The sequence below is a fragment of the Crinia signifera genome, chromosome 2, assembly GCF_055691185.1.
Source record: "Crinia signifera chromosome 2, ASM5569118v1, whole genome shotgun sequence".
Lineage (NCBI taxonomy): Eukaryota > Metazoa > Chordata > Amphibia > Anura > Myobatrachidae > Crinia > Crinia signifera.
The window spans coordinates 369,364,621-369,392,592 of NC_139218.1; the positions used below are offsets into that span (position 1 = coordinate 369,364,621).

General features: G+C 47.9%; 1 protein-coding gene across 1 annotated transcript; it reads left to right on the forward strand.

The window, feature by feature from the left end:
* Window positions 1-28: 28 nt before the first annotated feature.
* LOC146059216 (polyunsaturated fatty acid lipoxygenase ALOX15B-like) lies at window positions 29-25,015 on the forward strand. The gene is made up of 15 exons (XM_083171333.1): window positions 29-226; window positions 5,148-5,361; window positions 7,985-8,189; window positions 8,526-8,607; window positions 10,164-10,286; window positions 18,378-18,478; window positions 19,843-20,015; window positions 20,123-20,269; window positions 20,643-20,846; window positions 21,624-21,710; window positions 21,845-22,014; window positions 22,465-22,586; window positions 23,250-23,350; window positions 24,014-24,184; window positions 24,644-25,015. Exons 2-15 carry the CDS (start codon window positions 5,215-5,217, stop codon window positions 24,821-24,823), a joined length of 2,013 nt encoding a protein of 670 aa, XP_083027459.1. The 5' UTR covers window positions 29-226; window positions 5,148-5,214; the 3' UTR covers window positions 24,824-25,015.
* Window positions 25,016-27,972: the final 2,957 nt, after the last annotated feature.

The window sequence follows — 27,972 nt, forward strand, 5'->3', positions numbered from 1 at the left end:
TGTGTCAGTCTTTTTGAACTGCCATCCCTGCCTGCTGCCATCCTTGCATGCACTGTAATTGCAAATCTTTTTAATAATACTTTACTTTTCGCACCGACAGTTGTAATTGGTTAAATAGATATTTCCAAATCAGTTGGTGCTGTGGCTTTTATCACCCGATCCAGAGGTGTCGAAAAAGAAAAACCAGGTGTCTCTCTACTGATGGCCAGTGGGCGCAACAACAAAAGTAAGGTGCTGCTTGTAACTTACCTTTAAGTATGTAACGGCGAAATACATTTGTTGTTCATTTATTGGTGATTGTGATGCTACACTGAACTAGTGGATAAGGAGCAAAATTTAACTGTATGCATATTACTCAGGGCCGGATTTAACTGCATGTATATTACTCAGGGGATCAGTACCCCTCTATGTAGGGGTGCCCTGTGATTTGCATGTTGTTTAAAAGTTTTTTTTTTTTTTTAAGCTAAAGTTTTTGTGCATGGGGTGGGGAAGTGCTGCAGCTTCGTCGATCTGCCAATGTGACAATGATTAATGGTGCTGAGCATCGGGAGCCAAGGCACACCAACGTCACAAGTGTGCAGTGCATTACTGCGAGTTGACATGTTCCATGACATTTTGCACACACTGAGAGGTTTGTGCTTAGCTCTGCTTGGTGGAGCTCATCATATGCTTCTCATGCCCATGGAGAACAGCAGCAGCGGCCTCATCATGGGAGGCATGGGAGGGTTTTTAATCAGAGGCAGTGCTGAGCCTGTCAGGGCTCCTACAGAGTAAGGTACAGAGGGACAAACACAGGCTTTTCATATGGTATTTTATATATATATATAAGTTTATGTTTATATTAACCCCTTGAGTGGTGGGTTTTCATGGGACAGGACAAACCTAACAGGGCAGGTTTGTCCTGCCCCAAGAAAACCCACCACTCAACTGTAGTGCGCTGCATCTAGAAGCAGCAGCAGTAGCAGCGGCCCCAAGCAGCCACTCAGGGAGGAGGAGGAGGAGTGCCTGGCATCAGCATGGAGTGTGCTCCGGTGTTTGGCTCGAGTGCACAGCGATGATGGATGGGGGCGGAGGGGAGTGATCTGTGGCGGCGCAGAGGGGAGTGACCTGCGGTGGCATGGAGTGACCTTCAGCAGTGGCGGTGAGGAGTGCCCGGGGACCGACGGATGGACAAGTGAGGGGAGGGGAGTAATCTGTGGCGGCGCGGAGGGGACTGACCTGCAGCAGCGGCGATGAGGAGTGCCCGGGGGAAAGACGAATGGACATTATGTAGGCGCATAGTGCGCCAGTGCTGGAGGCAGCACTGGCGCACATCTACTTACTGTATTGTGGTATGCCCGGAAATTTTCCGGGACAGCCCGCTGTGACAGCACAGCAGAGCCCGGAGAACTTCCGGGCATACCACCGAAGCGGTTAATCCTCCGCCCCTGCAGTTACCCATTGACCAAGTTTATACTATCTTTAATATGTGTTTTGACAGTGTAATATTCTCCCATGCACTTTGCAGCCAGTACAGACAAGTGGGAGCGGGGCACCTGTCTAAAGTGACCTGGACCCCCCGAAGGCATAATCCGGCCCTGGTATTACTTATGGTATTTCCGTGGCCCTTGTTGTTGTAATGGGATTGAGAAGAGAATACAACTTTCCTTGCCTTTATAGATGATTAAAATGGTCTTAATTTATTCAATATTTATTCCGATGGGGCATTGCTGTTTAACTTAGATAATTCACCTCTAAATCTTTCCCTAGTGGTACATTTACTGAGGGGGATTTGTGTGGGTTTCTATTACAAAAAGCTGGTCATTGGTGAGGTTTGGTGGCCATCATTACAGGATTTAGCAGTCACTGATGGGTACATAAAGGGCCTGATTCAGACTCTCCAATTCGGTAATAAAAGTCAGTCTGAACTGACGAAGATCGCAGAAACGGGGGCGGGCGCTAACATCATGTGACATTAGCCGCCCGCCCCAAGCAGGCATCGCATTCCCCTGCTCCATACCCAGCTCGCCCCCTCTGGAGCGAATGACCCGGCTAGTGTGAAATTCGCCAAAGCTGTTAGCTCCCTGAGTTTGCACATGCACAGACACGAGCATGCGCATGTCCCAAACATCGGAGTAGGCGCTGAATTTGGACCCGACCAAATTGGTCAAAATAGGCCCCAAATGATTGTAATTGTAATTATAACTAAAATAGTGCACATATATATTAAAGTAACACATCCCAAAACATAAAGTACATTTTTCAGTGGAGACGACTTGGAGCAACTACATATATAAAACAACTCCAGACTGAGATACACAAATAATGTTCATTGGCCCTTATTCTGGTTGACTCGCTCAGATGCAAATTTGCATCCTGCAAGTCACCCTAACCCCACCTTGCAAATGGTTAGTCGGCGCCACCTATTCACAAGCAGGATTCATTCGCTAGGCTTGCGAATGGATGTTTTACATGAACATCCATTCGCATGCCAGTGGGAACCTCCCCCATCTTTCCATGGTTGGCAACCATTGAATGATGGCATATGTAATGGTGGTCCAGACATCATTGTGTCAGCTCTCCGTGCTCCGCACGTGCGTCCTGGAGGCATTAGCATGTGTACACCCTGCGTTTTCATGAGAACGCATTCACATATGCTAATGACCAGCCCGGCACCCCATGCCTCTCTCCACCACACACTCACAAGGCTGGGTGCGTGCACCCGGCGAACAGACTTTTCGCAGAGTACACAAGCACCCAGCGTATACAAATGTGCAGAAATGCTGCTGTGAATGTGCATACGCAAAATATCGGACAAGCGGCCGCTGCGAATCAACCAGAATGAGGGCCATACTCCACCATTACATTCATCAAAGACAGCCAAGCATGAAAATCAGGACATTCTGCAGCCGTTTAAAGTCCTGCTATGCAGACCTTGGCCAATAAATACATATTTACAGCAAATTGCAAACTGCAGTTATCTAGAGCATCCTCAGCTATGCCCCAAGATAACAGATTTTCAGAGTAAGGGGGTATTCAATCCTGGGTCACAACTGTTGCTCTGTCCTGACAGCCAGCCCATTTTTGTTTTGCTCGACAGCATGTTGCCAGGGGGGATTCAATGTCCCGCTTCGTGATCGGTGAAAAGGGGTCAAGTCTGCGTAATCGCCTGTGGTTTGTCGAGATTCGGACGTGATCACAACAATTCACGGCCGTAATCAACAAAACGGGCCAGACAGTTTTCAAAGTCGGGCCCGTTCTGTCCATCTTCTTCTTCAATGCTGTCAGACAAGACCGAATTGAATAGACGCCCACCGCTATTTCCCCAGTCGGAAATAGTGTTGGGAATAGCGTTGAGTCAGATAATACTTGAAGGGGATGCAGTTGAAATCCTGGTGGTCGGAATCCCAGCGTTCAAAATCCCGACGACGGAATCCCGACCGCCGAAATCCCGACACTTTCTCCCACCGTGGGTGTCCACGACACCCATAGAGGGAGAATAAATTAGTGTGCCGAGCGTAGCGAGGCACCGGGCCCACTGCGAGCGCAGCCAGCCCGCAAGGGGGGGGGGGCGATCCATGCCCCCCCTTGTTGGGATTTCGGAGGTCGGGATTCCGGCGTCGGGATTTTGAACGCCGGGATTCCGACCGCCGGGATTGCATACCAATCCCTACTTGAAGAACCCAAACCCCAAAGTATTGTGCCTTCAGACATTCGCAAGTTAAGTGCCAAAAGGTACCAGAAGGCTGGCCTACATTTGGGGCAGCTATTGGAGGCTCTGCCACCAAACCTCACCAATGGGACTGGCATCAAATATGTTCTGTGCAAAATAAATAACTGAATTTGCTGAAAGTGAAAAGAGGTAGAAGATACACAGGGGGGGGGAGCAAGGACACAATTGGTTAATTTTGTAATAACTAAATGTATTCAGCCCCTCTCCAATTCAATAACCAGTCCAGGTATAGGAAAATAGGGGGACAAAACAACATAAGGTTCCCCTTATTTTCCAAAAAACTGCTGAGAGGCAGGGAGTGTGTAAAGCTGTAGCAGGGAGACTGAAACATGGAGTCTCCCTGAAAATGTAAACCAGTCCCAAACTGCTCAGCCCAGTGCTGGAATCATTTGGAAAAATGGACAAGAGATAACCAGATCTTGACTACTCCCGGAACCCCTAGTGGTGGGGGATATGGTGTTAATCATTATTTAAGAGTTCCTAATATTGTTTTTAAAGGTGTACTACAAGCACCAGCAGCCTCTTCATGTCTGCGTTAGGTCTACAGGTCGCGAGGTCGACATGGGTTTTTTTCACAGTTTTTTGAGCCGATATGTGCTGACAGGCGGTATTTCATGCCCTACCCTCCACTAGGGCATGGTGGGAGAATAAAATAGCGCAGCGAGGCACCGTGCCCGAAGCATTGCGAGCGAAGCGAGTGATGTGAGGAGCTGTGGTTGACTTCCAACTGTGTCCATGTCGACTGTGTCAACATTCGGGTCAAAAACCAGTGAAAAAACCCATGTCGACCTCGCGACCTGTCGACCTAACCCATGTCGACCTAACACATTTGCTGACCTAAAACCATGTCGACCTTGTCAGATGTTGACCTAGACACATGTTGACCTTCATCTATGTCAACCTAGAACCCTGTCGACCTTGTTGCCTGTCGACCCAACGGTGTTGACCTAATGACTGTCGACCTAAGTCGGGTCGACAATACGATCCACACCCCTCCCTGCTATAGTGTTACCCCACCATCACCACATCCCCCTGCTGGCTCAGTCCAGTGTTGGTTTTTAAAAAATATAAGAAGCCTCAAGCCGAGTTTTTCCACTATTTTTCAAAACCAGCCCAGGCTGAGAGGACAACATCATACAGTCTGGACAGATCATACCGGGTCGTGTAGTGTTTTAGTCAAATACGCCGACCACCTGTAGGTATATTTGTTTGCACTATTCTGAGGGTGCTATTGGGTTTATGAACCCAATGGTCACTAAATCTCGAGGTTGCTTTTGCTGTCTACTTATAAAAATGGCTGTTTGATTCCAATGGTCTACTGCTAAGTCTGAATGTATGTGGATGTTTCCTTTGAATTTGCCTTTAGTAAATTTGCAGTATTGATAGATAATCACACAAAATAATGAACTTATCTAAGTTGATGCTTAACCCTCAGGTCTGAGACATTTCTAACTGGTCCACTTCATCCAGCGCTGCTCCATCAGGCATCGTTACCGGAAGACATGAGGACCTACAAGCTAAAGATTTCAACAGGGATTGACCTGGGTGCTGGGACCTGTGATCAAGTCTCCATTGTCCTTGTGGGCACCCTGGCAGAAAGTGATAAGCATCAACTGAATCATAAGTGGAGTAACTTCAGACCTGGAGCAGTAGGTGTCTAATGGAATGAACAATATTATCAGTATTCATACCTCCCAACTTTTGCAGTTCAGCAGTCGAGATGCTGCTGCGCGCCGGAGGCGCGTCGAAATGTTCGGGGGGCGTGGCCTAATTTGGGGGCATGGCCTATACTCGCGGCTCCCCCCCGCGAGGCCACGTCCCCATTTTGCCTCTATGGGGGCATGACCCAGAGGCTCTGTGAGCCTCTAGCCATGCCCCCAGCCCCCTGGCTATGGGAATAGACGCTGTGCGCATGCGCACAGCGTCTATTCCCCGCTGCTTAGCAGCTGACAGGGGGGACTCCCAACAGCCCCCCCACACAGCGGGACACTGCCGCCCGCGGGTGGGACAGCGGGACAGGCCCTGATTATCGGGACTGTCCCGATAAAATCGGGACTGTTGGGAGGTATGACTATTGCAGGCTAATCATTATAGGAAGTAGAAGCTGTGTATGTATACTATGGATGGATATTTCAGATAGGTATCATCTTTAGACCTACAGGAAATGTACTGTGCACAGAAGTAACAGTGTTGGTTGGGTATGAACTAAACTGCCCTGATACTCCTATTGTAGTAACACAGTTGCTTGGCGGACTTCTTAGAGCTGGTAACTGGATTGGTTGATATCACATTACACAATATTCCAGAGATAATATACTTTGCAATCTAAATTACAGGGCATAGGTACTGTAACATGTTTTATTGGCAAATACTGAGCGTAGCATTCTCGTTTATAGAAAAAACTGCAGGACTGCAGTCGCCCCAGTAAAAGACAGCACTGCAGTAAACTTGTTGTAGTCCATGGCTGCACTGGCTTTACCATGACTGGCAGTGAATTCCTATTGGAAGTGCTACCTTCTATCCAACCACTGTCAGCCAGTCCCTGTGGGAGGCACTCTGCTACTGCCAGATCAGGCTGCATTTATCAGAGAGTATGCTACCTATGGGAAGCCACTTCCTGCTTTCCCGGCAGCCAGATCCGGCTTCTATGGGCTGCAGCCGATGCAGTCCATAGAAGCTGGGGTATAAAAAATTTGTAGACAAGCACCTGCCAGAACTATTGCACAGGTGCTTGGACCCAACCGTCTTCTCTTCTCCTCCTCTCCATGAATGAATAGTGGTAGACACCCTACCCAAAACAGGTAGGAGCCACCGCTAGTAGTAATATTCTAGTCAATGTGAATAACCTACTGAATGTTTCCTAAAATGGGAGCCTTAACATGTTCTGAATAATAAAAATGTACATACAGTTTATTGTGTAACAACAAAATAATTGATACTGGTTATACAGTAAAAAGTAGTGGTCTGATTTGTTCCTTTGGCCTACAGTATATAGACAATATACACTAACTATACCTCTCATTGGCCCTTATTCTGATCGGTGCGGCCCGATCAGAATATGCGGCCACGACCGTGCAGGCGAATCCCCGCCTTCCATACGGATCGCCACCTGCCGTCCGTACGCGGATATGTGGCGATCCGCATGAAATTGGACGGGGATACGCCTCCTCCATGGTGGGAGCAGCCCCTGCATTCGATGGTCGCCGAACATCGAATGCAGGGCCGCACGCTCCACCAGGTCCCGCAACACAAGACCACACGGACACTTGTCCGTGTGAAATCTTGTATGGGGGCGGGCAGCTGACATCCGGCGATGTCAGATGCCCGCCCCGTACCCACGCGTCACGGCCTCATTACCATGCATACGCCCCGCGTTTGCATGGGAACGCCCATGAAACGCGGGGCGTATGCATAGGGTAATGAGGATAAGTAGCCCCTAACGCCCCTCTACGCCCCCTGTGCGGCGTATAAAGAATCCTTGCGGCGAAATCGCCTGCACATGCGCAGAGTGACCTCTGCACATGCGCAGAAGAAAAACATCGGCGGCCCGTACGCAAGCGGGAATATCCGCATCGATCAGAATAAGGGCCATTATCTGGATTAGAATTCCATACCCTGCAATTGATATAACCTAGATAATAAGTAGCTTCTGCTTGATTAAATCTCCAGCAGCAAGATGTCTTCATAGAGTCCGCTGTGAAACTTGGTCTTCGTGAGATTGGTCTTCAGCAAATTCACCGTCCCATTCGCACCCACCAGTGCGGGCGGGGTGGGGCACGGGGCGGCAGTGGGTTGACACGCCCATGGGAACACCCAGCTTTTCATGGGTGTTCACATGAAAACGCTGGGCATTACCATGGAAATTCGTCAGTGACGCATAATCTTTCATCCATGGACTGTTGCCTGGTCAAAGTAGAGCTTCACTAGCATTAAGTTAGTGGTGGATCCAACAAAAAGTGAAAGCCTATAACCTCAGGTTTTTATTCGTCAGTTTAAAAATTCCACTAGACTTTTTCTCAGTGTAACACTACGTATATGAACAAATGAGAATTTTTTGGTATTTAACTTTAAAGCAATGGGGTTCCGTGTATTCCCCAAAAAATAATGCAAAACGTGTGGTCAATAAAAAGCTATATTTTTCTGTAAAATGCTATGTACATTGATAAAGTATTATCTGTCTACAATTTCCCCGATCCATAGTACAGTATGTGTCCTAGTAACATTCTGTGGTTCCTTGGTGCATTTTTCTCAGACATCGCTCTGCTTTTACAGGTGACTGAGTTTGAAGTTGACACAAAGAAAGATCTTGGAGAGCTCCTGCTGGTTCGGTTGTCCACAGTGACCTACAAGGTTTTTAAGTCACTAGCTTGGTATTGCCGATATGTCAATGTGACCTGCCCTAATGGTCGGCTCTACCAGTTCCCTTTTTATCAATGGCTACCTACTGGAATAACTGTGGCAATACCAGAGGGAAAGGGTGAGATTCTATCCAGACTTGTATTATGCTCCCTGGGGGATCTTATCACCTGGTCTAAGTGGGTGGTCATCATTGTGGGATAGATAAATGTTCTCACTCCAATACATCACATTATCATAAACCACAACATGAGCTTCATCTTCATGTTGGTGTACAGAACTATAGCTGGGATTAGTGAAGAGAACCAGCATACATATTTTTATACAGTATGTGGCAAGGTTTCCACTAATGGACCTTCCTTCACCTTATGGAGACACCTGATTCTTCTGTGTCCATGATCAATAACCATCAATAATAACCAAGCTAACTACAATGCAGTACTCTGTTCTGTTTCAGGCATCATATTATCTGGGGCTACTAACCCTCTTCTAAAGGAACAACGGACAGCGGAACTGGAGAAAAAGAGAGAAAATCACAAGTGAGTGGCCAATATACTGTACATCTAGTACAACTTTTTTGCCGTTGTGTCTCTAAGGAATATATTGTTTCTTCTAGGGCAGTGGTTCCCAAACTGTGTGCCGTGGCTCCCTGGGGTGCCTCGGGACACTTGCAGGGGTGCCACGGTTTGGTGGACCAGGACCAACTCAAATTATTTATGGTCAATTATTTATGGACAAAACCAGTGCTGGTGGCTGCCAATCATAAAATGTGTGCCCTTTACCACATAACTGAACCTAAGAAGCACATTTAAACACAATCTACTTAATTTTATATTTATTTTATTGGGCCTAGGGGTGCCGTGGATACCCCGTGGATACTCTAGGGTGCCGTGATTTGAAAAAGATTGGGAACCCCTGTTCTAGGGGACAGAAAGTTTTGCCTTTTAGTTAATTTGGTAATTTCCTTGTGGAATAATGTCTTCCTAGTGGCCAGGATATCTTTCATTTCCTTATGAACGTATGTTTATGATTAGCAAATGGCAAATTTCATAGCTATTTATCTTGACTGTTAAACTACCAGGAAAAGACCAAAGACACTCTTGCCGAATATCTATATTTCCATTGAATAGGTCTGAAATATTATCTAAACTCCATTCCTAAAGTAAGTAGACCTTATTCTGAAAAATAGCTAATTCTTTCAAGAAGTAACACATTCCTGTGGGATCAATCGGTCTACACTAAGCCATGGTTTGAAAAAAGGAGGGTGGTAAACCAAGCTTAGCGCTTCCCTTGTACAGGCACCAGAAGAATATAAGTGAAAGGTACGGTGTTATACTTCCTTTCTACGATCTGTGATGTCAAATTCCCTTCAAGATCAGATGAAAAATTCTCATGGAGTCGATTTTCCAATGTGTGGATATGAAATATAAGCAAAAAAATGGCAATGGTATCTGTAAAAATATTATTTTTTCTAAATTGTGGTACGTAGCCAGTAAATGCTCACCTCACTTACACATGTAAGATGCGGTCATACATATAATGGTTTCTTTACTGAAATATGGGTGGCATACCCGTACTCATGATGTGCTGTCGTTTTCTGCTCTCATCAAGGTATCTTTAAGAGTCCTCTTGTTAAAAATCACATTTATTGACAAATACAGGTGGTTTAAAAATGGATTACATTAAGATACAAAGGAGGATAAGGCAGGGTTCTGAGGTGGATGATAGTCTACAAATCGACATGTTTCGGGACATCAAGTCCCTTTTTCAATTCTTGAAAAAGGGACTTGATGTCCCGAAACATGTCGATTTGAGGCTCTTGTCATTTTTTTAACCCTAAGGAAGGATTCAAGGTAAGAGCTGCAGAGAGACTGACTGGTTCAAACCTTAGAGCTTGTCCGGATCAAACCTAAGTGTGTGGACTATCAGTATAGCAGTATAGCCATCAATGGCAATCGATGGTGAATGCACCAATGGCCATCCCTAAGAAAGTTAATGTCTCTGTAATCAATAGGAGTATGAATAGATAGACATGGTACATGTAAGAATAATATATTTGAAGATTTTCTATAGCATTAACCTTTGTTTCCTGCAGGTGGAAATCTTATGCAGAAGGCGCCCCTCACTGCATTGCGGTAGACAAGGTTGAGGATCTGCCCATTAACGACCAGTTCTCTTTTGTAAAACATAGCAGCTTCAACGTCTACAAGACGGCCACGTATGTATTTAGTGTTAGTAAATCCAAAATCAATGTAATTTAACATCTGTAAATTAGCTTTTGATAATTTACTAAACCGAAAATATTTGTGTGTAATCTGTTTTACGACCGGTGTATTAATTTTTATTTATTTTTATGAATGAATACACCATCGGCTGAATCCAAATTTACTATCAGGACTATGCTGAACACGGCCGGTAAATCAGCAGGAAATATGCCTGGAAAATACCCTTATTTTCCAGATGTATTGGGCTGTAGCCTGCATGGATCAGTTAGATATGTGCAGGCTTCCATGCAGTGGTGTAACTAGGTGCCACGGTGCCCGGAGCAAGGGCATGTTTCGCGCCCCCCCCCCCGATTTGTAGTAGGCGGGGCTCTTGCACGGAAAAAAGGGGGTGCAGCCTCAGTGCCGTCTTACCCATTGGGCATAATGGGCAGTTGCCTTGGGGCCCAAGTGTTCTAGGGGCCCACCCCAATTGGAAAGACAGCACTGGGGGCAGTGGCTGGGAGGACGTGGCTGGTGGCAGTTGAGCCGGGTAGCAGGTGAGGACAGTCTGGGCTGTAGTTACCCTATACACCCGCCCTGCACTGTGCAGGCATATCTCCCTTGGGAGCTGCAGCGGCGGGTGATGAGCAGCACCACAGCGGGGATAAGGGTCAGTGCCGCAGCAAGGATCGGGGCAGCGATGGTGGCTTGGAGCTTGTAGTAGTCCGCAGTAGCCCACCCAGCAGTGTGTAGCTATATCTCCCCTGGGAGCTGCAGTGGAGGGTGGTGGGTGGCGAGCAATGCCACAGCGGGTATCCGGTCAGCGCCGTAGCAAGGATCTGGGCAGCGGCGGAGGGAAGGTTGTAGTAGTCTGCAGACCGCAGTGTCCGAGAAGCGCTGAGTGAGCGGTGGACACTGTGGAGTGCGGACAGTGGCAGCAGAATTTGATAATTCAAAAGATAGGCTGGCCGCTGATTGAGAGAGCGGCCAATCAGTGGCCGGCCTATCTTTTGAATTATCAAATTCTGTCGCCACTCTCCGCAGTGTCCGACGCTCACTCAGCGCTTCCCGGACACTGTCCATCTGAAGTCAGTGGTCCTTTCTCCCACTAGGATACAAGCTAGGATACTAGCACGCCCTGAGCCCTGTGATGTCATGCTGTCCCTGACTCTCATTGAATTCCTGTGTGACATCAGTGCTACAATTTGAGAATCATTGATAACTGTGTGATAAAAAGATGCTGGGACAGGTGGCTGGCTGGATGACAGCTGGTGTTGCTGCGCTGTTACCTCTCTCCTTATTGCGCTGGTCTGTGGTGAAGGCGATGAGGTTGCGGCAGGACCAGGCACACGCCAGGGGGATGGAGGGGCAGTGGCTGGAACGGGGTCTCCTGTCCCACTCACAAATGTACGCAGTGTCCATGACGGCTGCTGCCCCAGTACAGCACTAGGACCGCACAGCTGGAAGACAGAGACAGCGGTCACTGGGCATGTATCACATACACACCAGGAATCCCTCTTAATCCCGCCGGAGTCTCGCAGGCAGGCTCGTTATGCGATACGCGGGTGGGCGGGCGGCAGCAGGACTCATGGGGTGAGCGGGTGGCCCGACGGTGCACTCTGTCTCCGCGCAATGCCAGGCACAGGGCGGGGGAACCGGCGGCAGTGAGCACAGCTCCGGCGCCAAGTGACATTCTGCGCCTGGAGCTTGAGCTCCACCGGCTCCGCCCTAGCTACGCCCCTGCTTCCATGTGTAGAAATAAATAAATAAACACGTGCGGTCCACCCTCATTGAGCCGGTCCTGGTTGCAGAAATACAGGGGGAAAAACAGCTGTGGTTCCCCTGCATTTCTGTAACCATAGTCAGGCTCATAGCCCAGTCCTGGTTCCCAAAATACAGGGGAAAAAATAAGTAGGGGTTCCCCATATTTTGGCAACCAGCAATGGGCTCAAACAGGCAGCGCTGTCAAGACACAACCAGGGGAGACTTTTGACACAAGCTCCCCCGGCCAAAACAAGACAGCTGTGGCTGGTTAGCCTAGGTTGGATCCTTGAGGGAGTGGGGACCCCCCCAATAAAGGGGTTTCCCCTTCCAGGGCACCCCCAGCCTGGGCTGAAGCCCAGGGCTGTCCCCAGTGCCCCTGGGAGGTGGACATTGAGCTGATGGCATAAAAGTGTGTAAAAAAATAGAATAATAAACTATTAGGTTGTGATTTGGAACTATAGGTCCCAGCAAGCCTCGCCCGCATGCAGGGAATTGGAAAATCACAAGTCCCAGCATGCATGGCATTAATGGGTCCGCTGAGAATTGTAGTTCTTTGCCAGTGGCAAGCGGATGCTGAATCAAAGTGGGCAGTGGAATCCATGGCCTTCAATGGTGAGCTCCTGTTCGGACCAGAACTGGATAGATGGATATCCCGGGCTACAGGCGGGAAGTCACACTTCCTCCCTTCGGCAGCTCCACCCCCGTCTCGAAGAACCGCCCAGATGTCTTCTGTTCGGGCCTTTCGTCCTTCAAGCAGGTTCAGAGGTCGATCCAGAGGGGGTGCTCCATCTCACCGGGGTTCCAGAGGTCGCGGCAGAGGCGCCTCTACAACCACACTGGACCCAAGGCAACCAAGCCTACTGCATGATGGTCCTCCATCCCATCTGGGGGATCCCAGCGTGGGAGCTCGCCTGCGGAATTTCAGTCCCTTATGGCTCCAGTCCTGTCAGGACGCCTGGGAAAGAGATCTTGTGACCCTAGGTTACAAGATTCGCTTCAGTCTGTCTCCCCCAAACAGGTTCTTCACAACTGGACTTCCTCTTCCTCCAGAGAAAGGACAACAGTTATTGGCAGCCATTGCCAAATTACAAGAAATGGAAGTGGTGGTTCCAGTTCCTGTAAAACAGCGTACCCGGGCCTACTACGCCAGTCTGTTCCTCGTGCCAAAGCCGGATGACTCGGTACGTCCTAATCTCAATTAAAGGATCTGAACCCGTACTTTGCACGTGGTCAGATTCAAGATAGAGTCCCTGCAGTCCGTGATTCAAGGTTTGGAAGAAGGAGAGTTCTTGGTTCTATCAATATCAAGGACGCTTACTTGCACATTCCCATCTGGCCCCCCACCAAGCATACCTTCGGTTCACAGTGCAGGAACAGCATTGGCAGTTTCAGGCTCTCTCGTTTGGCCTCTCACCAGCACCTCGGATTTTCACCAAGGTGATGGCGGTCATGATGGAGGTTCTCTGCACGCAGGGAGTTACTATCATCCCCTACTTGGATGACCTTCTGTTGAAGAGTCGTTCCCGGGAAACCCTATTGGAGCACATTCTTCTCACACAGAAGATCCTCACATCCCACGGGTGGATTCTCAACTTCGCCAAGTCACAGCTTCACACAACTCAGCATCTCTTATTCCTAGGGATGATCCTGGACACCATCCAGATGCAGGTGTTTCTGCCAGCAGACAAGATCCAGTCCTTACAGGTCCTGGTCAGGCTTGTCCTGCGTCGCAGGCAAGTGTCCGTGCACCTGTGCACCAGACTTTTGGGGAAGATGGTATCTACATTCGAGGCGATACAGTACGCCCAGTTTCACTCTCGGCCGCTCCAGCTGTCGCTCCTCCATCAATGGTAGGGCTCTTACCTACACCTGCAGCAGATGGTGACCCTGTCCCCTCGTGCTCACCTGTCCTTGCTTTGGTGGCTCAACACCTCCAACCTTCAACAAGGAAGAAGGATTGCGATTTGGGATTGGACCCTCATCACCACAGACGCCAGCCTCCGTGGTTGGGGAGCTGTCACCCTGGACCCTCAGTTCCAGGGGTTATGGACAGGAGAGTCTCCTCTCGATCAATGTTCTGGAACTCCGAGCAGTCTATTACGCTCTTCTCCAGGCCAGACCTCTCCTCCAAGGCAAGGCCGTACGCGTCCAGTCCGACAACTCCACGACCGTGGTGTATATCAACAAGCAGGGAGGCACCCTCAGTTGCGCGGCCATGAAGGAGGTCAGCAGGATCCTGCTTTAGGCCCAGGTCCACGCTCTGGCCCTGTCAGCCGTTTTCCTGGAGTGGAAAACTGGGAGGCCGACTTTCTAAGTTGGCGGGACGTACATCAGGGAGAGTGGTGCTTACACCCTCAGGTTTTTAAGAAGTTGATCCATCGCTGGGACTGTCCCCAAGTGGACCTGATGGCGTCCCGCCACAACTTTCAGCTCCCCCGGTTCTTCGTGAGAACGCGAGACCCTCAAGCAGAAGGGGTGGGCGCGCTGGTTGCTCCTTGGCCCTTCCAGTATGTGTACCTCTTTCCACCGTTCCCATTGATACCTCGAGTGCTTCAACTAATCTGGAGAGAGGGAGTCACAGTTCTGTTGGTAGCACCAGACTGGCCACGTCGGTCTTGGTACACCAATCTGACAGCACTGCTGATAGACGAGCCGTGGTCCCTGCCTCTTCAGGACGACCTTCTCAGCCAAGGACCCTTCATATTCCCAGATTTAGGTCGTCTTCATTTGACGGCGTGGCTGCTGAAAATTCCATCCTGAGGAAGGCCGGTATACCTAGAGCGGTTATACCCACTATGCTGCGTGCCAGGAAAGAGGTTACACAGCACACTATCACCGTATATGGCGTTCATATGTGGTTTGGTGTGAGAGGCGTGGTGCTTCCACATGCCTGTTCAAGAAGTCGAGACTCCTCCTTTTTCTTCAGGAAGGTTTGACTTCGGGGCTGAGGCTGAATACCCTAAAGGTACAGGTCTCAGCTCTCTCCAACTTTTTTCAGGAGAAGTTGGCTTTTCTTCCGGAGGTGCAAACCTTTTTCCAGGGGGTGCTCCGTTTACAGCCACCCATTCATCCTCCAACGGCTCCCTGGGACCTGGACTTGGTCCTTCAGTACTTACAGACTTCTGTGTTTGAGCCCTTGGAGGAGGTGGACCTTCGCTATCTGACGTGGAAGGTTGTGCTGTTGCTGGCTTTGGCATCTGCCAGATGGGTATCTGAACTGGGGGCTCTTTCTTGTCGCTCCCCTTTTCTTCAGTTCCATGCTGACAGAGCGGAGTTCCGTACTAGTCTGGCTTTCCTTCCTAAGGTAATATCTGCCTTTCACTTGAACCAGCCCATCGTGGTTCCAGCTCTTCCAGAGGACTCGCCGGAAGCGAGATCCCTGGATGTGGTTAGGGCTCTGCGAATCTATGTATCCCGCACAGCCCCCATCAGGAAGTCTGCCTCCCTTTTTGTTACCTACGACCCCTTACGTCGTGGATGGCCAGCTTCAAAGCAAACGCTTTCTAGGTGGATTCGGTTGACTATCCGTCAGGCCTATGTCACCTCTTCTTGGACTCCTCCTGCTTACATCACGGCGCACTCAACCAGGTCGGTGGGTTCTTCTTGGGCGGCTGCCCGAGGGGTTTCTCTCCAGCAGCTCTGCCGAGCTGCCACCTGGTCAGGCTGTAGAACCTTTGTTAAGTTTTACAGGTTTGATACCTTTGCGGCTCCTGCTTCAGTGTTTGGCCGCAGGGTGTTATGGGGTTCTCAGCGCTCACCCACCTGGGTTGAAGGCTCTGGGACGTCCCCAGTGTAACTCCAGTGACATCTAGTGGATGAAGGAGAAAGAGAGATTTTGTACTTACCGTAAATCCTTTTCTCCGAGTCCACAGGTGTCACTGGACGGCCATCCAGCGCTGTTCTCTTCTGTTGCCTTCGGGCTTGTTCCTACAAGGATCATTACCTTGGAGTTTCCCTGCTAGGGTTACGTTGGTTATGTTATTATGTCTGTTGACTATGTACGTTTGAACTTTCAGTGTTTTTCTCACAGTTTTTCTTCTTTACTTCTTGTATTGAATGATGTATGTGGTGTTAACCTCCTCTTCAGAAGTGTGTTTTATCTTCCTGCTCTCTTCCGGGCACAACCTTTTACGACTGACCTGTGAGGGGAAGTAGAAGGGGAGGAGTTAGCCACTCTAATCTTTTATTTAAAGTGCCCATGCTCCCTGTGGTCGCCTTCTATTCCCCAGTGTAACTCCAGTGACACCTGTGGACTCGGAGAAAAGGATTTACGGTAAGTACAAAATCCCTCTTTTTCTTGGTGTGTTTGTGTTTTATTGGGCTATTGGTTCTGTTGTAGAACTACAAGACCCAGTGGGCCCATTAATACCCTGCATGCTGGGACTCGTGGATCTCCAAGTCCCTGCATGTGGGGAGGCTTGCTGGGACTTGTAGTTCCACAACAAAATCCAATAGGTTGTTCTATATTTTACACACTTTTATGCCATCAACCCGGTGCCCACCACCCAGGGGCACTGGGGACAGCCTTGGGCTTTAGCCTGGCCCAGGCTGATCAGCCACGGCTGTCATGTTTTGGCCTGGGGAGCTTGTGTCAAAAGTCTTCCCTGGCTGTGACATGGCAGCGCTGGCTGTTTGAGCCCGGTGCTAGTTGACAAAATAAGGGGAACCCCTTCTCATATTCTCCCCCATAGAGAACCAGGACCAGGCTATGAACCTGGGTGCTGGTTATAGAAATACAGGGGTCCCCAACTTTTCCCCCCTTGTATTTCTGCAACCAGGACTGGCTCAAAGAGCCCGGGGCTGGTAAATGCCGGATGGAGGGAACGTACTGTAGGCTCTTTTTGAATGATTTATTTATTAAATTTTTTACACAGGGCAGCATCGAAGGGATCGCAGCCGCATCGGACTTATTTGGCTTCACCATCGTAAAATACAAATCAGGAGAATACGGCAGATATATTATACATTACAGTCTATCTGCTGTATTCTCCATTTGTATTTTTGGCTGATTATGGCCAATCGCGGTTGTACCCTTTCATATCGCGGATCGGCCTTAATTGGTGATCTTAGTACATTTGGTACTTGTGTAGTTTCACGGCGCCACTTACGTAGTCAGCGTAGTGTCCCTGTTAGCACCAGCGTCGTGTTCTTGCAGCCAGTGTAGTCAGCGAAGTCAGCATCTCTGTCAGCAACAGCATTGTGTTCCCGCAGACAGCATAGTCGGCAGCTTGTGTCTGTGACTGTGTGTACATTCGCGCCTAACCGGAGCTTAAGCAGTAAGAGTAGTCAGTCAGCGTTATCCAGATAGTGTAGTCAGTCAGCTTTGTATCAGAGCATATTACATTGCGTGGGAACCATTGACCATTTTTAACCTGCCCGACATGACAGGTGGGAATGTGTTTCTGAAACACCCCCACTATCCACGTCAGCCTGAAGCATGGCGAGTAAAGCGCGCCCCGCAATGGGGCGCAGTATGCGTCCCCCCCGACCTGTTCATACCCCCACTATCCACGTCGGCGTGGAGTTGATTTTATAAAGTATGGCGAGTGCAGCGAGTCACCGAGCTCCGCAAGGGCACAGGGAAAATGAACCTGGCAAATGCATCCTTTATTGTGCACAAGACGCACGCGCTACCGAACCCCTAACCCTGACCCTCTGCGTGAAGCGGACATGGGCAGAGTTGCCGTACCCTGCCACATAAATTACTGAGACGCACTTGCCTATGAGACACTCGTGCATCCCAGGCAGATGGAGCGCGTCTCTGCCAGCGCCCGCAGGAACGCAGAGGCGCAAGGGATCTGGCGGTTACTGGCGCTGTGTGAGAGACGCTCACTAGGCTTGCCAAGGATGCCGGGGACAGAGCTGCAGCTCACGGGGACAGTACGGTGACTACGCTGCCTGACGGGGACACTACGCTGACGACGTAGGGCTGCCATTGTTCTACGCTGACAACATAGCTTGGCCTATGCTGACACCATAACGTAGCGTGTCGCAGTGAAACTACACAAGTACCGTACATTTCCCCCACTATGTATTTAGGATGATATAAAAGGAGTTCAAGCATAACAGTTTCAAAGAGTCTATCCTTTAGACATATTATATTATTGGCCATTATATTAACTGTGTTAGCTTAGTGATAATGTCTTGGTATAGTAATAACATTGTTCTCAGGGATATACTCGGGCTTGGGTCATAAGAACAAATCTGCAAATTAATTTGCAGGTCCCTTGTAATTGGGTAAGGGACCTGTAGGACCAAGACCAAATTCTATTTTGGGTACAGTATGTGTCAGTAAATCTGGTATATGTTATTTGAAACCTTTATCCTACTTGCTTTTGCAGGGTAACTGAAATGGCAGCGCAAGGCTTTACGAGTCCAGAACCATGGACTGCTCTAGATGATATAGAACTGGTCTTCTGTCGGAGAGGTTTTAATAGCTTGGGTATGTCTACTCTTTTTTTATCAACTTATGTTTACATTTTGAAGTAAGATGAATATCTCAGAACAGAAGTTAGTTTTGCATACGTCACCTCTTTATCATGTAAGCTGTGTGTATCATATGACAATAGAGTACTACCGTGTGAGGAGCAGTGGCGTAACTTCAATTTCAGCGCCCCCCACGACTACAATTTGAGCCCCCATCCGTCCACTCACTACTTACTTTCTTCAGCCGCCCGGTCCATTCACGTCCCGCCAGGACCTGCAGATCCTCCTGTCTGCAGTCCTGGCCCTCCTCCTGATAGAATGTCACATGCAAAATGGCCGCCACTTTACAGCAGACCGTTATTGAGGATGCAAGAGGAGGTTGCCGCCTCCTCTAGCATCCTTACTAACCGTCTGCTCTGAGGGGGGGGGGCGGCCATTTGGCAAGTGATTTTCTATCAGGAGGAGCGCCGGGAATGCAGCAGAAAGAAGGATCTGGTGGTCCTGGCACGGCAGCACCAGATGCGGCGGCGGTAACAATAGCTTGCCCAAACTTGCCCAGTGCCTCCAAGCCACCGCGGGGTCTGCTGAGCTCTAGTTACGCCAGTGGTTAAGGAGCACATGAATGCATTAGTGAACTCCAGCTCAGTTGTGTTAGAACCCTGAGGCCATGAGAGGGTCTTGGTCATTAACAGCCACCTCCTGTTCCCTTAGTTCTTGATCTGCCCACTGATACTGAGGTGGCTGCAGGGGCTTATAACTCTAGCTGTTGGTGCTTACACAAAATAATATTAGCTGAAGTACTTAAGACAAGAGTTACAGACAAGAGTTCTCTGGGAATGGTGTAGATGTAGGTCAGGATATTCACAGACTGTTAGATGCAGTGAGTTGGAGGAACACTGTGCAGATGGTAACTTGTTGGCTGAGTACTTGGAGATAAGCACCGAGGACCTCAAAGGGTTAACAGGCACAAAACAAAAATGAGGCAAGGTTGGGCTCAACTTCTGTCAGGCAGAGAATCCATCAGAGTATCAACAGGATAAGCACGGGTGGTGGGGACCTAGAACATGGACAAGCAGTTTACATCCAAGCACAAAATATAACCATCAAGGAATAGCAGGAAAGAATGCCTTTTAAGAGATATTAAGACAGTTCAGTAGAGCCAGAGTGGACAGGCCCCCTTAATGAGTAACTTGGTGCAGCTTCAGTGCTGCACGTAGACAAGTCCAGGCTGTCAGAAGCAGCCCTAGAATTCCCTGTGGTCACCCAACATTCCCATTGCCTAGCGACCAGTGGGGACTGCGGGATAGAAGTGACATGCCTAGTGCCGAAGGTTCATAACAGATGATTGTATAAAATGTCCCTTATATCTTTAATCCCTAGACGTGGTTGCTGAGTTATGGAAAGAGGACTACTTCTTTGGTAGTCAATATCTCAATGGCATTAATCCTACCCTAATCAGAAAATGCTCTAAAATTCCTGAGAACTTCCCAGTTAGTGATAACATGGTGGCTGCATCTCTGGGGACCACCACCAGTCTTAAGAAAGAACTAGAGGTGAGATGTGGCCATGAGATTCTATTTATTCATATGGGCACTGGCCTAAAAAACACCTCTTTAACAACCCAGAAACTCTGCAATAAACTGGTGCTTGTGTTTTGCAGAAAGGCAACGTTTTCTTGTCAGATTACAAGATTCTGCAGGGGGTCCCAGCCAATAACTCCATAAATGGAAAGCAATCATACATGACTGCCCCTATGTGTTTACTGTGGAAGAACCCTCAAGACCAACTTGTCCCAATAGCCATCCAGGCAAGTCTTTGTTGTTATGTCTACTTGATTTCAAACATTTCTAGGAAACATAGTTGTTAGTACGTGGTGTTCATCTGGCGTACAATGACACCTTAAATGTATGTTCCTATAGAACAAATTCATGGCACCTATCCAGGGTCAACAGCGAGCTACTGTTTTATTCTTCTTAGGTTACAACCATCTCCTAAAGTTACTGTAGCATATTATTCCTATGCCATTTTCCACCCACCAGGTAAAGATTAAAAAAAAAACTTGTGTATGGATATACTGTACATAGATACAGGGATACATAATATGCTTTATGGCCTAATTGGTGGAGGATGATTATGTGGTACAAGATGGCACTGTTGTGACAGTTCCGTCTCTATTATAGTTGGCACAAACTCCGGGAGAGAACGTTCCAATCTTCCTGCCAAGTGATTCTGAATGTGACTGGTTATTTGCCAAGATCTGGGTCCGCAATTCTGAGTTCCAGGTGCATGAAGTGGTGACTCACCTTCTCTGTACTCATCTCTTTGCTGAGGTCTTCAACATTGCCACCACCAGACAACTTCCAATGGGCCACCCAGTGTACAAGGTGAGATCTGTTATTAAATTATCGTCAGGGAATACCACATAAGGGGCTCTAGAAAAAGGCTAATGGTATATTTTAAAATGGAGGCTGGAGAGGTGACAACTGGACATAGTTCACTGCAACCAGCAGAAGACACTAATCTGCTTATAAAGGTCAAACAGACATATTATTACCCTCCTCCCCCTCAGCCTAAAACTTACCCTCCCCCACAGCCTACCCCTAACTCCACCTTCTGCCAAAGCCTAACCCTCCCTCCCTGCAGCCCAACCCAAACCCCTCCCCTCCCAGCTTAAACCTAGTGCAGTGGTTCCCAACCCTGGTCCTCAAGTACCCCCAACAGTGCACGTTTTCCAGGTCACCCAGCAGGTGCACTCATTATTCAGACAGATTTTAAAAGATCCACAAGTGGAGCTAATTATGTCACCTGTGATTCTGTGTGGAGACCTGGAAAACATGCACTGTTGGGGGTATTTGAGGACCAGGGTTGGGAACCACTGACCTAGTGCATTAACCTAACCTCCCTTTATTAACAGACCCAGCATACTTCTGATTTTTTTAAAGGGGCAATCCTTTACAAGGCATGGGTTTGCCTTGTAAATGATTGCTCCTTTTAAAATAAATTGAGTTCGACCAGCATCCTGCATGGCCGCTGAACTCGGAGGCTAATACATTTGGCCCTTTTGTTATATTACATTATTTAAAATGCATCATTTACTCATGAAGGTCTTTATTAATATTTTTTATTAGTATTATAATGACAATATCTTTTTACTTTCCCAGCTAATCCTTCCACATCTTCGTTACACCCTTGAGATCAATGTCTTTGCTAGAGATGTTCTTATTGGTCCTGGGGGCCTCTTTGATACGGTAAGATCATGTACTATATAATGGCAACAGAAAAGCGCTCCAGCTTAGAGGAAATGGAGACTTTTTAGGGATATATTAAATGTTACAATCTGTTAATACCTAGAACACACATCCACCACCTTCCTTTTCCCCAGGCTATAGCAACTGGAAAAGGAGGGGTGCCGATACTGATAAGAAAAGCAATGGAAGAGGTCACTTACAGCAGCCTCTGTCTCCCTGATGACATCAAGGAAAGAGGAGTGGAGACCATTCCCAATTACCTGTACAAGGAGGATGGGATGAAGATCTGGTTGGCTGTAGAGAGGTAGTTCTGAGAAACATTATTCTGTCCCAGCTGCCCACCCAGAGGGAGTAACTACTTTTCCACCTTTGAATAAAACTGTGTTCCACTGGTCTTAAGAGGCATACACAGATTTAAGCGATCTGACTAGATTGCGTAGAAATGAAGCATTGGTCGCTACATGTGTACACCCTATAGCAATGACAATTGCATGCACTGTCTATCCTGTCTGCACTGCTCTGCACAGATGGCTCAGCACACATTGTAGGTACAGTGCATGTGTGCAGAGCGATCTGTGCTAAGGCACCTCATTTAGCACGAGGCACCTGTCATCCCTTGTGTACAGGGCTTTAGTGTGAATATGCTGTGGGATATAGAAAACCTTAAAGTTACAGTACATCCCAATTTTCTCTTATGTACATCACCAATACTTTATTACTTCACTGATTGTCCCTCTTGCTTTATCCATTTGAGCTTTGTGTGCAACATTGTGAATTACTACTATGAGAGTGATGCGGTGGTCAGTACAGACCCTGAACTTCAGGCCTGGGTGGCCGAGATATTCAAAGAAGGATTCTTGGAGTATAAATCTACAGGTAAGTAAGTTACATCTTGTTCTGTGATGCCGGATAACAAAGGTGGGGAGCGGTATTAAATCCCGGTGGTCAGAATCCCGGCGGTCAAAATCCCGACACCGGAATCCCGACTTCCGAAATCCCGACAAAGGGGGGATGTGGATCGCCCCCCCCCCCCCCTTGCGGGCTTGTTGGGTTCGCCACGCAGCGGGCCAGGTGCCTCACTACACTCGGCACACTCATTTATTCTCCCTCTATGGGTGTCGTGGACACCCATAGAGGGACAAAGTGTCTGGATTTCGGTGGTCGGGATTCCGGCGTCGGGATTTCGACCGCCGGGATTCCGACCGCCGCGATACTAACTGAATCCCCAATGGTGTCCACAATGAGCCAACCTGATCTTTAAAATGTTGGTAATCCTGGTTTTCCATCAGTGCGTTGGAGAGATCTAGATGACTAATAGACTATTGTATTTGATAGAATTTCAGCTTTTTGACATACAGTAAACATTGGATATCTAAAACCAGCTACAAAGGACATAACAAAATCCAATCCACTATAATCCAATTTTCTCAACCTTGTTATTCTGTTTGGTTGTCAGTATATGGTGCTTTATATAAGTTGTGATGGTCCATCAGGGTATAGGAGAGGTGTAGATGACTAATGGACTATTCCCTTTGCTAGGAATACCATCATCATTGCAGACCAAGGCCTCTCTGATCAAGTACCTGACCATGGTGATCTTCACTTGTTCTGCTCAGCACGCAGCTGTCAACAGTGGTCAGGTGAGCTTTGCAATATGCTGTCATATGTGGTGTCTTTCATACTCTCTTTGATTTGGAGAATTGGAGACCAAATTGACTAATCTGAATGAGATCAACCATGGGAGACATTGGCCTACAGGATTGCTGAAACGAATAACTGTGCTGCACATCCTCATGGCCAACATTTTTTTTTACCTTTGAATGTTTTATTATGATACTATTCATCACTTTACACTGACAACTATAACATACATGTTGCAAGCCTATTTTATACAAACCATTTGCTTATGTATTTCATAGTACTACACTCTGATGAATCTGGTTACTGGCCAAGATCTGGGTCCACAATTTCAGATGTATAAAGTGGTCACTCATCTTCTCCATTGGGAACACATCCAATGGTCTTGTATTGTATTATGAAAATGTTTGTTTCTATCTGGGGTAAATTGTTCCTGTCTAAAGCTGCCCATACACCAGTGGTGTATTGGAACAATCTCCCAATCCCTGATGGTTGCGTGTGCGGATTTGGGATCGTAAACGTGTAAAAAAGCCCGATACCCTGGTCCCAAGTGGGATCGCAGAAACGGCATATACTGTATGGTTGGTGGATCGCGGCTTCCAGTGGGGCCGAGGATTGCCCCCTGCTGGAGTATGAAGCCCTTAAGATCTGTTTTCTCATTGCAGGTTGACTTCTATACCTGGATGCCTAATGGTCCCCCATCAATGAGAAGCCCCCCTCCCACAGTAAAAGGAGTCAGCACGATCCAGAGTATTCTAGCTGCATTTCCTGAAGTAAATACTACCAGTTTGGGCATATCCACTGTGTGGCTGCTCAGTAGAGAGCCACTGGACCGGGTAAGTACTGGTGGCCAGTATAAATATTGCACTAAGGTTTAGTACTTTTATGTTCCTCTACTGCTTCTAACAAGCAGAGGCATCCGCAGTACATATAAACATACATGTGAAAATGTATGCAATATATGTGCTGGTATAGTATCCGGGAGTGGCATCGGCGCTGTGTATCAGAGAGAGCCACAGTGCAGAACCTGGGACGTGCATTAGGCTTCACTCTCCTAATCCCACCTCCAGACTCCTGTGAAACTATTCAATGAGAGTCTGGGGCGGGCTTAGGAGAGTGAATCCTGATGCCTGATGATTGGTTTCTCCACAGTGGCTGTGATACATAGCAACACTGATCTCAGATACACTGCCAGCACAAATATTACACACAACTTCACATGTATGTTTGGACCTAGTTTTTAAAACAATTGTGTTTAGGGCATCCATTTAACAAGATTTCCCATTCCCTTGCAGAGACGTCTGGGCCAGTACCCTGATGTGCGTTTTACAGAGGAGGTTCCCCAGACATATATAAAGAATTTCCAGGAGAAGCTGGCTGAGATCTCCCATTGCATTAAAGAGAGGAACGAGAAAATTCGTTTGCCATATCCCTACTTGAACCCGAGTGTGGTTGAGAACAGTGTCTCTGTATAACATGACTAGTGTCTGTGATCTACTGATTATGCCTGACCTAGCTACCAGATTCTCATGTCTTGAATTGTATTGTCCATATGAATTCTATTGGACAGGTCCTTTCAGGGAAATACAATAAATGATGTATTATTAATTTAGAGCAGTGATGAAGATTCTATTGTTGATTTTGTCACGCTGTGTAGTATATTTGATTAATTGAGCCCATACAATGGATCATATAGTCTTGGTCTTTATTTTTCATAGCAGGTAAACAGCATACCACGTAATCAGTGGGTGTGGTATGGCGGTCCGACAATCGGTATCCTGACGGTCAGTATCCGACTGCCGGTGCTCTGACAGGGGGGCAAGCGCAATGAAGCCCCTTTGCGGGAGAATAGCCCCTGTCAGTCTGGATCCCGACTGTCGGCCATTTAAACCGATAGTCAACCCGTAATCAGTATCGTAATGAAGGTTACAGCATTTTCAGCATATAGGTCACAGCATAGCATAAGCACTTTAAGAAGCTGCAGTGGTTCCTACCATCCCCACACCTCGGCCTATCACTTGGGCAGCTTATCCACCATCAAGAGCATTTTCCTTCTGCCCTGCAAACACTTAAAATCAAGAGAGCACAGGTGTTGCTGATTACACAAGCTTGTTGCTGCTACTGCTCCAAAACGTGGTCTGGATCCTCCACATTTCTCTCATGTGGAGAGGTGCTGTCTCTGCCACAATACTCAAATTTAAATTTCCACTATGACTATTGCATACATATCCATTACAGATCGACTATTTTGTTGTTGCTTTTTCAGACAAGGATGGTATTTTCACTGCACCAATTCTTTCCAGTATGATAATATTCACTATCATTTTTGGAAGAACAATATTGAAGAGGCAAGAATCAGATTGTTCTTTAGACATGGCCTTTCATAAACAAAAGAGTAATATGCTCTAGAGTAGGGCTGGCCACACTGGTCCTCAAGATCTTCCAATGGTCCACGTTTTCCAAATCAACGGTTACATTTTCAAACATGCTGCATTCATTCTTACTATAGATCCACAGGTTGCCTCAAAAATGTGAACTGGTAGATCTTGAGGACAGGTTTGGCCATCCCTGCTCTAGAGTCTAGAGCACAGGTTCTCAAAGTCGGCCTTTAGGACCCCACACAGTGCATGGTTTGCAGGTCTCCTCACAAAATCAAGTGAAGTAATTAGCTCCACCTATGAATATTTAAAAATGTGTCAGTCAGTAATGAGTGCAGCTGTCGGGGGACCTAGAAAACGTGAACTGCTGTGGGGTCCTGAGGACTGAGTTTGAGAACCATTGATCTAGAGGTTCTCAATTTCGGCCCTCCGGACCCCACACAAGTCATGTTTTTCAGGTCACCCAGAAGGAGCACTGTTTATCACATATACCTCTTTCACAACACAAAGCAGGGTTGGACCTGGGATCACATGTATGTTATAGCTTTAACCCTTCTTCCGGGTCTAATGTCCGGCTTGCTTGACCAAGGTTATAAGGCCGGTTTCACACAGTCCGGCTCCTGCCGGACGGCGAAATCCCGCACGGCCAGGGAGCCGTGCAGCACACAGTAATTTCTCATGGAGGGGATGGCCACAGCCCGGCAGCCCTCCCTTCCAGTGGCGGGATCCGGCTGCAACCGTGCGGCCGGGCCGTGGCCGTCCCGTGTGAATGGACACAATAGTGTCCATTCACAACTAATGTGTGTGGCACGGCTCCCTGGCCGTGCGGGATTTCGCAGGAGCCGGACTGTGTGAAACCGGCCTAAGGTTTAGTGCTTTCAAAACGCACCTTGACCCAGGTCGTTATGTCAGCAACCAGCAGCACCTGAGGTGCGGTATGAAAGGGGCCTGTGTCATATTTTATAAATCCACAGGTGACCTGGAAAACATGACCTGTGTGGGATCCTGAGGACCAAGTTTAAGGACCTGCTGTAGACATTTGAGGAGAAAGGCTGCTGTTGGCCTCTACTATAGAGGTTCATTTCGAAAATGGCTGGCGTGAATAGAGATACTTACTGCTTAAGCCTCAGTATAAAATAAAGGTATGCAAAGGTATTTGTCATATAAAGAAGAAATCAGTGCTCGAAGTGTTCTAGTATACAACACAGAACCCCTTCCATGACGGCTGTGGCTCCCCGTGCATGAAACAACCCCCCCCCCACACACACACACACACCTACTCTTCTATATGGCGGTCATGCCTCCTCCCTGTTTTCCCACCCGTCAGTCAGAGTAACTTACCCTCCCCCTGAATGCGCCCCCTCCCCCACCCAGAGGCTGTCACGGTCCATGTCGGACCTCGCTGCCCCACCTGGTGACTATGGCTTACCTGGAGGCTGATAGGGGTTCTAAGCTAATACAGAAGTGTCCGCCCACCATACAGTCATTTTTATTTCTTCTTACCTACATGCTCGTTGCCAGGAGTTTCGTGCTTGTTGCCAGGGGTTACATGTCCCAAGAGTTTTGTGCTCCTTGCCAGTGTTTTCGTGCTTGTTGCCTAGCGCATTATAATACACTCCAAGCCATTCACACCCAGGTGTGGTCAGATAGTCAACAGGTCTACTCCAAAAGGTCGACATGCAGTAGGTGTATAGTGCCAAAAATGTCAATAGGAAAAAGGTAGACACATGAAAAGGTCGACATGCGTTCTTCACATTTTCTGGTGTCAATGTCGAAAACTGTCAACATGGACCCCCAATTAGTGTAACACGTATCCTCACATGGACCGCAAGCTTTGGGCTCGGTGCCTACCTGCGTTCAGCACGCTAGACTATTCTTCTTCTGTGCCGACATGGGTGGTGAAGGAAGAACAAGCCTTTTTTAAAAAAATGTTTTTAAAAAACCATGTCATCCTCATGTGTCTACCTTTTTCATTTCTGCATTTTGACCCTGTCGAACGATTCCATGTTGACGTTTTAGGGTAGATATATTTGGGTATAATCAATGCGCGGGGGGCGAGCGACTGACAGCGAGCTATACGACGAGCAGCGCCATCAGTATTCAACACTCCCCCCTCACTCGCTGATTCCACCTCGCCTGCTCCCTGAGGTGAGGTGGAAATGGTGATTGCGGTCATCAAAACGGCAGGGCTCGCCACTATATGCATCAGGTTCCGTGCATTTGAGGCGAACCTCACCGTCCCGGGC